Raw genomic sequence first — 13073 nt, forward strand, 5'->3', positions numbered from 1 at the left:
GTGACACAAAGCTTAATGTGGACTGTATCCAAATGAGATATGTCACTATTCACAGTTTCTGTGCTTTCAGATACATTTCAAACCTGAACTAATGGTAGTTTGTTTTTCAATGTTTAACAGTGGAAGATAACAGCTTGTCTCAGAAGAAGAAGATAACAGTGGAAGATCTCTTCAGTGATGATTTTAAGATTCATGACCCAGAGGCTAAATGGATAACTGGTGAGTTTTGAGCAGTTTTGTAGTATCTTTGCTTTGCTTCCTTGCTCCCTGGCCATTGGTTTTTTTGGGTTTTTTTTGGTTTTTTTTTATGTCCTTCTTAGTTCCTCCAATTCTTTGTGCTGCTCTTGAAATTACAGGATCAAGAACTGGTTGGGGTTGGAAGGGACCTCTGGAGATCATTTTGTCAAACTCCCAGCTCCAGCAGTGAGAGCTGTTTTCTCAGAATCATGTCCTCAAATTCCTCTTTTCAACCTTCAAATTCCTATTCCAGTTTTCCTTTGGTTAAACATGCAAACACCACAGTTCTAACTTATTATCTATGGATATCTACTGGATATCCCAGTGAGCTCATAGATAGGCATGGAAAACAGCAGCCTTTTTCTCCAAGATCATCCAGAACTTAATAATTGATGCGGCACATGGTTGGAAGAAGTGGTTGGAGCACCATCAGTGATTATTTTACCATAAACAAAACTGGAGGTTTATATTCCCCCATCAAAACTGTTTTTTTTCCTGGCAGGGAGGAGAAGCAATGCTAAACAAGAGGCAAACCGTGCTCCAGCAGCAGCTGGGCTCGGGCTTGCACACAAGCCATGTGCTCTTTTTATCCTCTGCTGCCTTACATTTTCCAGTCAGGGGGAAACCAAATAATACTTGAATTAATGCGTGTTGGATTTGCTGGAGTGGAGCTACTTTGGGGGATGTAGATTCCAGCTCTCCCCGGAAATTGCTGCAGTCAGAACAAGCTTTGTTGAGAATAAAATGATTTGTGCTGTGCTGCTCATGTGATTTCTAGTCCAGGTCTTATTATCATGGAAGTTATTAGCTTTTCTTTTGAATTTAATGGGGAACTGGATCAAATCCTTCCTCTGTTTAGCTTTCCTTATCTGCTGTGCCCATTGGGAACAATTCTAATACCTGTAATGAAAAGAGAGAGTGTTAAAGGGTAGTGCTGAATGAACACATTCCCCAGCTGCAAGTTCTGCCACCCACTCAAGCAGAGGGGAAGCTGTTGCAGACAATAAACACCTTCACAAACACACCTACAGAGTGCAGGAGCTCTTTTCCAGGCCGTGCTCTCCCTGGGAATGGTGCTCCCCACAGCCATTTTCTAGGAATGGTGATAATGGAAATATCACCATTGGATAATGGAAATGGTGATAATGGAAATATCACCAATGGAAAGCTGCATTGCAGCTCAGGGGTTTTTGTCTAGAATCCTTTTCCTTTTAGCACAGATATCCTGATGGCCCTAGTGAAGGAAAAGGTTTTACTGAGACCTTGCCTGCTATTTTCTTTATTTGCTAGAGTATAGCAAATAAAGCATAGTGAAGGGAATGATAATGAATTAACTAAACTTTTTCCAGGAACAGAGAATGAAGTATTGCCATAGAGCTGGTATAATATCCCCCCACTGATGAGTGATCACTTTGTGTGGACATCAGGCCTGTTTTCCACAATGGCAGTCTGCTGTTAAAAATCAGCATTTCCCTTGCTTTTTCACTTATGCTCAAATACTAAAGTCATATAAACTTTTATTAAGATAAAGATTCTGATTTTGAGTGTTTAAAATCCACCTCTCCCTTTTCATGTATCCTTAATTACTCCAGTGCTGTTTTGCTTCTGAAATTACTAAAATATTGTTACTGTAAGAGACAAAATAAAAAGAAATATTATTAAAACACACACAGAAATTTTATAATTACTTACTCTATTGTTTTGACATGAACAAACACTGACACTGATTTTAATGCATCTAAAGGAACTTTATGAAGCCAATAGATACCTTGCAGATTTACCCAAGCGTGACTTTGCATTTAAGAGCAAGATGCTGATCTACAATGTCATTCATCCAAGGACCCAGAGCCATTTTACAACATTAGTTGCTTTTCTGTATTAAAGTTGGATTTTTCATAGCTTTCTCTAGCTGGCTAAGTGGTGAAATTGTGATTAAGATGAAAGACCAGTAGCCAGATTCCTAAGCACATGTTGTTATTGGCCTCTTATTTTTCAGTATGCAAATGAAAGACTCCAAAAATGCCAAAGCCAAACTAATTAACTTAGTGTAACAAGATTGCTGGAATGCCCCAGCAAAAGAAAAAAAAAGCATATTTGAAAATAGCATATTAAAATTGGATGACTGCTTATAAACCTAGCTGATGCCTTGTGGGGATTCACAGAGTTAAAATAGAAGTATATGAATATAAAATACATGGGTAGCTGTTGTGTGTCCTTCTTCCCCTTTCTCTCCTGTTAATCATACAGCAAAATATCACAGTCATTCAGAGCTCTGCACAACTCAGTCCTCCCGGATCATCAAAGCTCTGTTTCCTTCCTTTCCTTCTACATCATTGCAGAAGAGAGGAGGTTGGTGGCCAGAGATGAAGCACACTGCATGTTTAAGAGTATTTTAAGGGATTTGCTCCCAAAATAATTCAGTCAGTAAAATATGTGTTCTTCCCAGTAAGCAAGGGGCTGGTTCAAACACTGAATGAGGAAGATCTTTCCTCCAGCTAGAATGAGTCTTAGATCATGTGTTTCAATAAATAAAATATTTTTATTCAGGGTCACACTTAAAAATATGCTGAAAGTTCCATGAAATTGATGCGTTGAGCTCATGTTTTAGTGTTTTCTTGATTCTCAGTGGGCATGTGGAAAAATAATATATTTCTAATCAATAGCTTTCTGTCATTCTATTCCATTGATTTTAAAGGATCTAGGAAAAAAGAAAAGAACCAGTGTCAAAGCTGACATAAATACACTTTCAGTGTAAAGATTACAGCTTCCAATCACAATTTGTGGCTCATTTGTGGATATAGCTGCATTTTTTTTAATGGAGTTGCAATTAAATTTACTTGCGCAAAGTGAGGAGTGGCAAAGTTGTAAAATTTTGTAAATTTGAACATTTTACAATTTTTGTGATGCCACTGTAATTTCAAATTTCAGTTTGCATTTTTATCCTCTGTTTTAGGGAAAGAACAATTTGCTTAATTAGCATCTGTCTTCTACTGTCCTGACCACTGCTGTCTTTGGCTCTGTTCAGGGCGATCCAGAGAGGAGCGGTGTATTCACGGAGCACACAGTGACAGGCCAAGGGGGAATGGCTTCAAACTGACTGAGAGCAGGTTTAGACTAGATATGGGGAATAAATTCTTTACTGCGGGGATGGTGAGGCACTGGAACAGGTTGCCCAGAGAAGCTGTGGATATCCCATCCCTGGAAGTGTCCAAGGCCAGGCTGGATGGGGGCTTGGAGCAACCTGGGATAGTGGAAGGTGTCCCTGACCATGGGAGGGGATTGGAACTGGATGATCTTTAGATCTTTTCTAACCTGGTCCATTCTGTGATTCTATGATTCTGTGACTAGAATGGCCCCAGAGTTTATTTCTAGATCCACTTCCAGGGACTGCTATCGGTTAGGTTTTCCCTGTAGTGTGAGTAAATGCTGACTTTACTGTGAAGGTTTCATTTTTTCAGGACAGCATAGCATTTGTGTTATACTACAGTAGGTGTAAAGCAGTGAAGTACAGGAAGTTTGGGGTTCTGCTGGTGATTAATTGGCACACCCCCTATCCATCTGAGCTGTGTTCCTGTTCCAGCCTCTTCTTCTCACCCCTCCTGCACTGTTCTCATCCCTCCATGCCTCACACTCTGCGGAACTTCCCTTTCCTGTACAACTACAATTACATTGTCCATATACTTAACAAGCATATGATCTCCAATCAGTGGCTTTTTTCACACTGTATATCTTAAATGCAGTATTTGAACATCTTGTTTTCATATCCCCTCCACAGCCCATCAGGAGTGTCCTGTGCCAGCCTTCCTTCAGCCCTCTCCCAGCTGACAGGTGGCCTGCTCGTTAGTCTGGTCCCTAATTGTTTAGCAGTTCTGCTCATGAGCACCACATTACCTTGTAATTAGGCTTTGCAATTACTGGGCTTTTCCTGTAATTTCTCTCACACAGCAGTTTAGCTCAGGTTTCTGCAAAGCTCAATGGGATGGTGCCATGTTCCTGTAATATTTGACAAAAAACAGGATAAAGAAATTTGTTGTAATTTTGCACTGAAGAGCAGCTTGGTTGTCTGATTTCTTCTATAAACAATAATTCACAGTCATTACTTAGACCTGGCTTGAGAAGGCAGTTGAAATTGAGTCGTGCTTTCTGGTTTTGTGGCCCCTTTGAGCTGCAGTGATTCCTGACAGCTGTGAGTCTGACCCACACATCCTGGGAGCACTCCTGCCTCATGGGGAGGGAGCATCATGTGAAAGAAAGCACTGGAGACTGAACTGTACGTGCCACTTGTGGAGACTTATGCTAATCTTCTGTCTTTGTACTTAAATGGCAAATAGATTTTTTCCTACTTTGAAAGTACTTGGATGCTGTTTTAGTTAGAGAAACATCAGAGCAGCGTTTGATATCCTGACAGAGTTCATTGCAATGGATTGGGTGCAACAAGTCAGTCCTTACTCTTTAGAGAGTGTTCTTCCAGCCTTGCTGTAGGCATCTTGCAAGACATTGTATCTAGCAGTGGCTCTTGTCAGGATTTTGGACTGTAGGTAAGTGACTGGAGGTTTTAATTAGGAGAGCATTTTCCTTGGCCAGACCTGGGGAGACAATCCTTGCAGAGTGGTTGTAGCCAAATGGGAAGGATAAAGGTTAAAATTAGGAGAGCACAATATATTCAAGAAGGGAGGAGCAGTGAGGTACAAGACAGAAAAGAACATGTTAGGGTCACAGGACCTTAAAAAATGTGAAAATCAAGCCCTTCTCTCTAAGGTCCCTGCCACTCATTTCACCTGTAATACTGGAAAAATAATATTTATTCTTGTGAGAAGAGGAATAATGAGTAAATTAGCAAGAGGCTTCAAATGACATTTTCAGAAATGTCTCAGTTATTTGGAAACCTGCCACTCAGTGAGAGCCAGGACCATGATGTGCCCAGCTTGCCTCTGAGAATGGCAGCTGGGCTTTTATCTCAAAAGTCCCTTTGAAAAATACATTAATAACTAATATCTAAATATAATAAAGTAATTATTTTATCTGTAATGCTGAAGCACATATGTTTTGTTGCATGTGTCTCTAATAACATCATAGAATTTCTAGGCTCTTTTAAAGCCTAATATTGAATTTAATGACCTAGAACTAATAGGTTTTATTTACCATGCTGAAAAAACCACAGTGTAGTGACTGAGGTAATTTATTTCAGTTTACCTTTAGTAATAATGCTCAGATCAACAATACTTAGATAGCCCAAATGCCCTCAAGCCTCTTTTCTGCAGTGTAAATCCATTGCACTGTATTGATAAAAGCACTGATGCATTTCAAATGATCCAGATGCTGTGGAGCAAATGAATTATTTATAAGTTGCTTTGCATAGATATTAAGAACTTTGTAAGCGCTAATATTTTTCATTATGAAAAAGGTTTTGTGCTAAGGTGCAGCTTTGACAGCTCTTTAGACTTAAACTGCCCTCTTAGAAGGTACTGCATGGTTGATTGGAGTGCAGGTTTCTCTGGGCTGCTTCTCCATGGGCCAAAATGATTCATGGAATCATTAAGGTTGGAAAAGACCTCTGAGTCCAACCATCAACCCAGCACTGCCAAGTCCACCACTAAACCATGTCCCTAAGCCCCACCTTGACACGTGTGTTGAGAACTTCCAAGGGTGGTGATTCCACCACTTCCCTGAGCAGTCAGTTCCAGTGTTTGACCAGTGAAGAAATTTTTCCTAATGTGCAGTCTAAATCTGGTATGACTCAAAGTCATTTCCTCTTGTATTATCACTGGTTACTGGGGAGAAGAAGCCAACTCCCACTTGAATACAACCTTTTGTCAGGTAGTTGCAGAGAGCAATTCTCAGCTTGCAAGTGACCATCCAAACTGTAAAGGCAGCAGGAGCCTTTCTCTTGGCAAGGCTGGGCTGTCAGCAGGAAAGGAAAACTCATTTTTTCTGTTTGGCATCCAAGGGACAAAGCTGCCTTCTTTGGGCACCTCACGTTGCAGTCTTGTGTCTGTGTTAGGAAGGTGAATTTCCTGTGCAGCCACCCCAATGCCATCCCAGTTCCTGTCTTATGTTAAATGAATTTAAGGCAGAAAATGCTCACAGGTGGTTTTGTTAGTGTAAATCTGGTGAAGGCATGAAGAAAACTGGGCTACTCTACCAGAATATTTGCCCATCTTTTTAATTAGAAATAGTAGCTCGTTATTTCAATGTGTTTTAAATGTATGTCAAAAAGACAGAAATGAATGGGTTTACTGGTCTTAATAGTTCAAAGAAAACTTTCTCCACTCTCAGTTCAAACCTCATATCCAAGCTCATGGCAGCTTCTCTCTGCAGTATTTTTATGTGTGTTTTGACTTTTACAATGTTTTTAAATATTTTCTGAAACAAAAAACAAGATACCTGATGCACAGCACATTGGATTGTGGTGTCTAAGGTTTAGTGAACTTCCAGGCCCCATTACAAAGAACCTCACAGCCTACAAGGATGAGAGTAAAGACATCCTCACTAAAGGAAAATGTGTATGGGCCAGAAGAAAATACAGGGGAAGGAGTAAGAAAGCTCTTTTTGTTCTAACATAGCATGGTTTTGCTGGGGATGGCCTTCAGAAACACTCTGTTATGATTCATAAAGATGTGGTTGTTTGTTAAATGAACTTTTGGGTAGTGTTGGTGCCAGTGGAAGTGTCCATGCACTTCAGAGCTGGTTGATCACTATTTTATTCTATTTTTATTCTAAATTCATGAAGTGACATGAAGTGAGTAGGTAAGAGATCTTGCTCTGTCATGACTGCCACACTGAGGAAGAAGTGAGGAATATGTTAAACCATTTGAACCATAATTTTGATTTTAGATCTCATCCTGGATCATCCTCTTCAGAGATTTCTGTGGCTCTGTGATCTGAGAGCACTGGAGAGAATTTGTCCCACTCCTGCCTTTCAGCCTCTGGGCAGCTGCCCGAGTTCAGCAGTGACAATAACCTGTTCACTAAAGACAGGAAACTTGGGAATTAATGGATTTTTAAGAGACTATAATAGGCCATGGGGGAGAGCATTCCTGCCATGTAGCTGTTTTGTTCATTACTGCTAGAGAGAATGAAATGGGAAATCAATTTGGCTCTTTCAAAAATTAATACAGTCTGCAGGAGCAAGCTGGGGAGGCGTGTGCTGCCAACAATTGGACAGTGCCTCAGTGCACTCTTCTCTGCAGTGCTGGAGTGCTGGTGGGACACATGGGCTGCTTTTGGACTGACAAAATAATTCTTTGGTGTTTACAGCAGCTTCTGACTTTAGAAGAAGAAATATGTTGCATAAAGTCATGTTTGGGAAAAATATTGCACCCTGGAAAAGCTGAAATAACACAGTAATGGTCAAATAGGGGTTTTGTGTGTGGTGCTTTTGAGCAGTTTTATGTCTTGAGGACACCAAGATTTCCATGAGAGCCTAACCTTTTATTTAGGAGCCTCCATAGGTAACCTAATTTCTCCAAAGCCTGCTGAACTCTAACCATTCTCCTGCTCATCATGATTGCTATTGAGTCTCTGAGTCAAATGTCCTCCTGAGGTATCAACACATGGCTTTAGTTAGAGAGCATCTAAAACCCCACATGCATTAAAAAGTGGCCTCAGGCATTCAGTGGCATGGCTTTCTGTATGCTATGTCTCTGAATCTTGCCAGGACGAGTGAAGAGTCTGGCCCAGGGACAGGGCTGGTGGCATGAAGGTCACCTGGGAGAACAGAGGCAAGGAATGAGTGATGAGGAGGGTATGGACAATGTGGCGATGCACAGTGACTCAGGAGAGAAGCCCAGGCAAGCAGGAAGGATCTTGGGGATGTCCCAGGTGGAGCAGGGGCTGGAGTGCTCTGAAGAGTGAAAATGAGTCTGGGAGTCAGCACGGCTGAGAAGTGGCTTAGTGGCCTATGATGAAGAGCTGGAAAATACATTCAGCTGCTGTGGCAGTATCAAAGAGAACATTTAATGAATCAAAGATGACTGGAAGAGGCAGGAGAATTCCTTGGACTTTGTTTCTTCTTGCCTAGGTTCTATTAACACCTACTGCCCATAACTGCCTAATTCTGTTCCCACCAATTTTTTTTTTAAACAAAAGGGGAAAAATAGACTTCCCCCTAACAGCCAACATCCCACTCTCACATGTTGGACCAGCAGGCTTTTGTAGACTTTCTATAGCCATTAACAAAAGCAGATTCCCCATTTCCATTTCAAGCCCTACTCCACTAAAATTAATGCTTTTCCTCAAAGTAGCTCAGAAGCAAGGCGATGCCTCCTGTTGTGGCTGTGTCTGCCAGCAAGAAGCAGCTTCAGGGAATAATTTAAAGTTGTGAAAGGTGTGTGAAAACTAGAACAGTTTGGGCTCCTTTGTGTGTTAAATTTGTCTGTATATTTGAGGAAGAAATCCCTGGGAATTATGTAGAAGCTGCCCTCTTTGCTCCTCCCCATCAGCTGCGTGTTGCTCTAAGGTGCACTGCAGCATTTCTAGGCTCATTTCCTGGTGGTGAATGCAAAGCTGATAAATTCAGTGCTGGGTCCTTTTACCTGCCAGGCAGGCAGGTACTGCAATGACACTGGATTCATAGTGGGGAGCCTTTTGATTAATAAATAAATAAATAAACAAAGGAGAACAGCAGGGATGGAAGTGGGAAGGAAACAATGCCACAGGGAGCAGTAGCATCTGGGGGGGACTTTGAAGAACATGGCTCACAACAGAGGTGATTCTGAACCACAGACACAGAACCACATGCACAGCCCTGCCTGTGTGCTGAACAGTTTAAATCCAGTCAGAAAAAAGATCAGGGTTTTTTTTCATCCTGTTCAAAGTGGCTTGAAATCAAAACTCTGCTGCTCTCAGAGTCGAAGGAAAGGCACTGGTTTTTCAGGAATTTAACTGGGAGAGCAATTTGGTGTTCTCTCAGTGGGTGTTAGTTATAAAATCCATGTGAATAGATACAAAAAGAGTGTGACACCAAGAGATGCTCTTCCCCAGCTGACACCTGTGAACCAGGTAAGGGTGAGCTCCAGCTGTCCCCACCCCTTGGGGAAGGGGACACTGCAGGGACAAAAATTGTCTGTGATAAGCCTTAAAAAGGATGGGCATAATTGCATTCCTGCTGGTTGAATTTGTACTAAAATAAAGTTGCTGGGTTTTTCTCTTTGACTCTTCAGAGGAGTGTAACACAGGCAAGAGGAGGGAGAGGAACAAGAGCTGTGCTCTACTCCTGGGTGTTGGGGCAAGCTGGGCACAGCAGAGGGTGATGGTCTCCCTTCCCCAGGAGCTTGGAGGATTGCTTCTGGAGAGAGGAAGAAATGTTATTTTGCTTGGATCCAGCACTGCTTAGAAGATGTGTGTAGATAGAAAGGAGACTCAGTTTTGAACTGTAGGAAAGGAAGGTCAAGAAAGAGGGTTTGCATGAATTTACTGAAGGTTTTCCTAACAGTCAGGCTGATTTAAGGATGGAAACATTTTAGGAAAGAGGCACTTAAGAGATAAGCACCCAGGAAAGCACAGATGGAACAAATGAGGTGCATAATTGCAGGATATGCTGAGCAAAAAGCACATTCAAGTGAGGACTGTAAAGGGGTGATGGAGAAAGGAGAATTCTTTGGGGTGTCCAGGCCTCTTGTTAAGCCATTGATCCAAAGTCCTACACACTGCTGATGCCTCCAGTAGTGATCTCCAGAAAGGTTTCTCTTTTGACACAGTCCATCCCTGGGAACCTTTTGTTCTCTAGGATGCAATTTGCTTACTTTTTAAAACTTTTTTTTTTAAATATTTTAATCAAGCCAATTTTCTGTTTTTCACGCTGCCCTGCCCAACTTTGATTGCTTCTTGGAGATTTTTACTTGGTGCAAAGAACATTTTCCTGACTCAGTAGCTTTCCCAGAGCTTGCTCCACTGCTCTTGGACACTTGTTATACATGGAAAGCTTACCAAGTATTAATTAGAGCAGTATGTATTCTACTTGTTCCTATTAATGAACATTAAATAAATATATGCTGAGATACCATAATTAAATAATTTGAAGACAGGAAATACTGTATTTCTGGTGATTAAGCCTCATATCAAGTCTTTGTAACAGAAAATTTAGCAGGCAAAGATTTACTTATCTAAAAAAAGTCCCCAGTGAGCTTGGATCTCCTGACTGGATTAAGATGTTGGATGTATGAAAAGCACTTTTTTTAAACAAGAAATAGTCCCAGACTTATATAATTCATTAAAAGAAATTTGTAATAATTATCATTGATCAAGGGAATGTAATTATACTTTAAAACCTCACATCAGTGGAAATTCAATTAAGAACACAGGAGACCAAAGGTTTGCCCAGCCCAAAATCCTGTTTCCATGGGAGACAAGATGTGTGTGCACAAGGATGAGTAAGAGGGCAATGAACCTCACTCACTTTTTAGCTCAGAACCCTCAGTTCCTCTTGTATATTTTCTGTTTAGTTGCCCAAAAATAGTTTTCTCTTCTAAGACACTTTCCAAGCACCCTCCAGAGCCTCTTGCATCCAGCATTTCTCTCATCAATGAGTTTCACTGACCCGAGACCTGTTGCAAGAGGAAGGGTTCTTGGGAGCTTGTTTCTATTTGCTTTGCTTGGTCAGCCTTAGATCAGGACTTTGGACAGCTGTTTTCCACCTCTAGGGTGTAATTTTAGAGAGGATGGGGTGGGAACTACACACAAGGACTGCACAGAAGAATCTGGGGTTAACTTCTCAAAAATGTTCAAATTATTTGAGTTTCATGACACTTGAAGACAAATGTATGGATGCAGTATAATTTGTTTGACCTTAAAGAAAAGCCAGATGATTTTGCTGTGTGTTACAGTTAAAATCTTTAGGTCCCTGTACCAAATCATACCACACCAAGTAATCATGAAGTCATGAAATAGTGTGAACCAGGTCCCCAGCAGAGCTTCATAGTTTCATGTGAAATTTGCACTGGGTCTGCTGGGTATGTTTTCCTTTTGCTACTTGACAAAGTTCCAGCCTCTGGGGACAGGTAGCATGCAAATATAATCTACTTTGATTCAAAAAATAAATGTAGTAAATAAAAACATTTTTAGTACTCAGAGATATTATCATAATTATTTCTAAATGGTCTTTCAAATGTTAAACTAATCTGGAGGTAAATGGAGACAAAACCATTTAATTGCATTTGAAAAGATGTTTTTAAAATATCAGGTTCTTTTGAAGGCTTATACCTGTCTTCCAATGTTTAGGTTTCATAATAATTGACAAAATTTGGGTTATCATCCTCAAAGCATTTTAGCTTCCAGGGAATGCAGAATTGCAGGAGTGAAAAAAATTTTGTGTAGACAAAGTCTAGTAAGAAGGCAGTGTTGAAACCAAGAAAAGTTAAAAAATTATCAGTTCAGAAGCATTTCCTCCATTGAGGGCAAAAATCTGGATCTATTAGATAAATTATTATTCTATTGGCATGCACTTGACTCCATAAAATTGACTCCACAGTGAATGGTGGTGAATCCAGCAGTTCAGAGAGACTGTGGTACTATTGCAGTTGTGTTCCATGTGGTCATGCATGCAGAGTAAACCATTCCAGGCTCTGCCTGGAAGTCTTGGCTTTGCCAAGTAACGTGGTGCCTTCAGGCAGACTGAGAGGAACCATCAAGACTTAGATAAACATCTAAAATCCACCAATTCTCCCCAGACAGGGTCCAGAAATTTTTTCCAATACTCTAATTTGTTACCAACCTAATAAACACTTATTCTGTGCTCAGCAGTCAATTTTCCCATTTCCTGGTGGACAGGAGCCCATGCCCAGGCCTGCTCCTGCAGCTGGCTCTGGATGCTCAGCCTCTGGCAGCACCAGCAGGGAGTGGAGCCAGGGGGCTGGGCTGGCCCATTGCCCCTCAGAGGGGTTAATGCACATATGCTGGGCCATGTGCAGCAGTTTCCACTGTCTGCTGCTGCTTCAGCTGATGGACTGACTCATTTTTACAAGACAAATTGCTTGGAACACCCATGCATAAGCCAAGATGCTTATTAATAATTTGGAGGTATCTTTTCCTTCCTTGTTCTCCTTCCCAGGAGGAGCAGACTGTGAACGGTGATGTAAAAAATATCTTAAAACACGTGCTTAAAACATGCCCAAGAGAATATATGTGTGTGTGTGTGTGTGTGTGTATATATATATGTCTATATGTCTATATATATGCCCAAGAATACATATACATATGTATATATGTGTTTATATATATATACACATATATATACATATATATGTGTGTGTGTGTATATCTATCTATCTATCTATCTATCTATTTATCTATCTATCTATCTATCTATCTATCTATCTATCTATCTATCTATCTATCTATCTATATATTCTCCCTGTATTCCATATTTTCCTTCTTCAGCTGTCAGTTTCAGGGGCAGCATTTGTAAGAGTTTGCCGTTACCTTTTGCCGTGAAGCTGATACCAAACCCAGCAGCAGGCATAAGATATGGCCCTAATGGCCTTAAACCAAATCAACCTTTAACATAAAAGCATGTTTGTTATGTATTTTCTAATTTTAATGCCTCACAAAGGAAGATATTTTAAAAAATATACACCAATAATTATAGTATTTCTGATTTTCTCCCTTATTGGCACAGAATGGCTAATATAGCTAACATATCAAGCCAGAAGACTATGAATGAGAAAATAAGGGAGAGAATATTAGAATTCCATAGTTTGTATTTGCTTTCCCTCTTCTAGGGCAGGAAACAGAGAGCATAATCAATTTTCTGTTGCAATCAATATTTTTAGGAGAAACAGTATTGAACTATAGTCTGCAGAGAAAAATACTGAAAACAGCCTGGTTTTATCCAGTTTGAG

At 40.5% G+C, this 13073-nt stretch overlaps 1 protein-coding gene across 4 annotated transcripts in view; it reads left to right on the forward strand.

Moving 5' to 3' along the window:
• The window catches only part of DPP6 (dipeptidyl peptidase like 6), a 561667-nt gene that overhangs the window by 394107 nt on the left and 154487 nt on the right, over positions 1 to 13073 (forward strand). For all 4 annotated transcript variants that reach the window (XM_066551025.1, XM_066551034.1, XM_066551004.1 and 1 more), the window contains exon 3: positions 121 to 219. In XM_066551025.1, the coding sequence (XP_066407122.1) occupies positions 121 to 219 (99 nt within the window). The remainder of the gene's footprint in view (positions 1 to 120; positions 220 to 13073) is intronic.

Source organism: Molothrus aeneus, chromosome 1, assembly GCF_037042795.1.
Source record: "Molothrus aeneus isolate 106 chromosome 1, BPBGC_Maene_1.0, whole genome shotgun sequence".
Lineage (NCBI taxonomy): Eukaryota > Metazoa > Chordata > Aves > Passeriformes > Icteridae > Molothrus > Molothrus aeneus.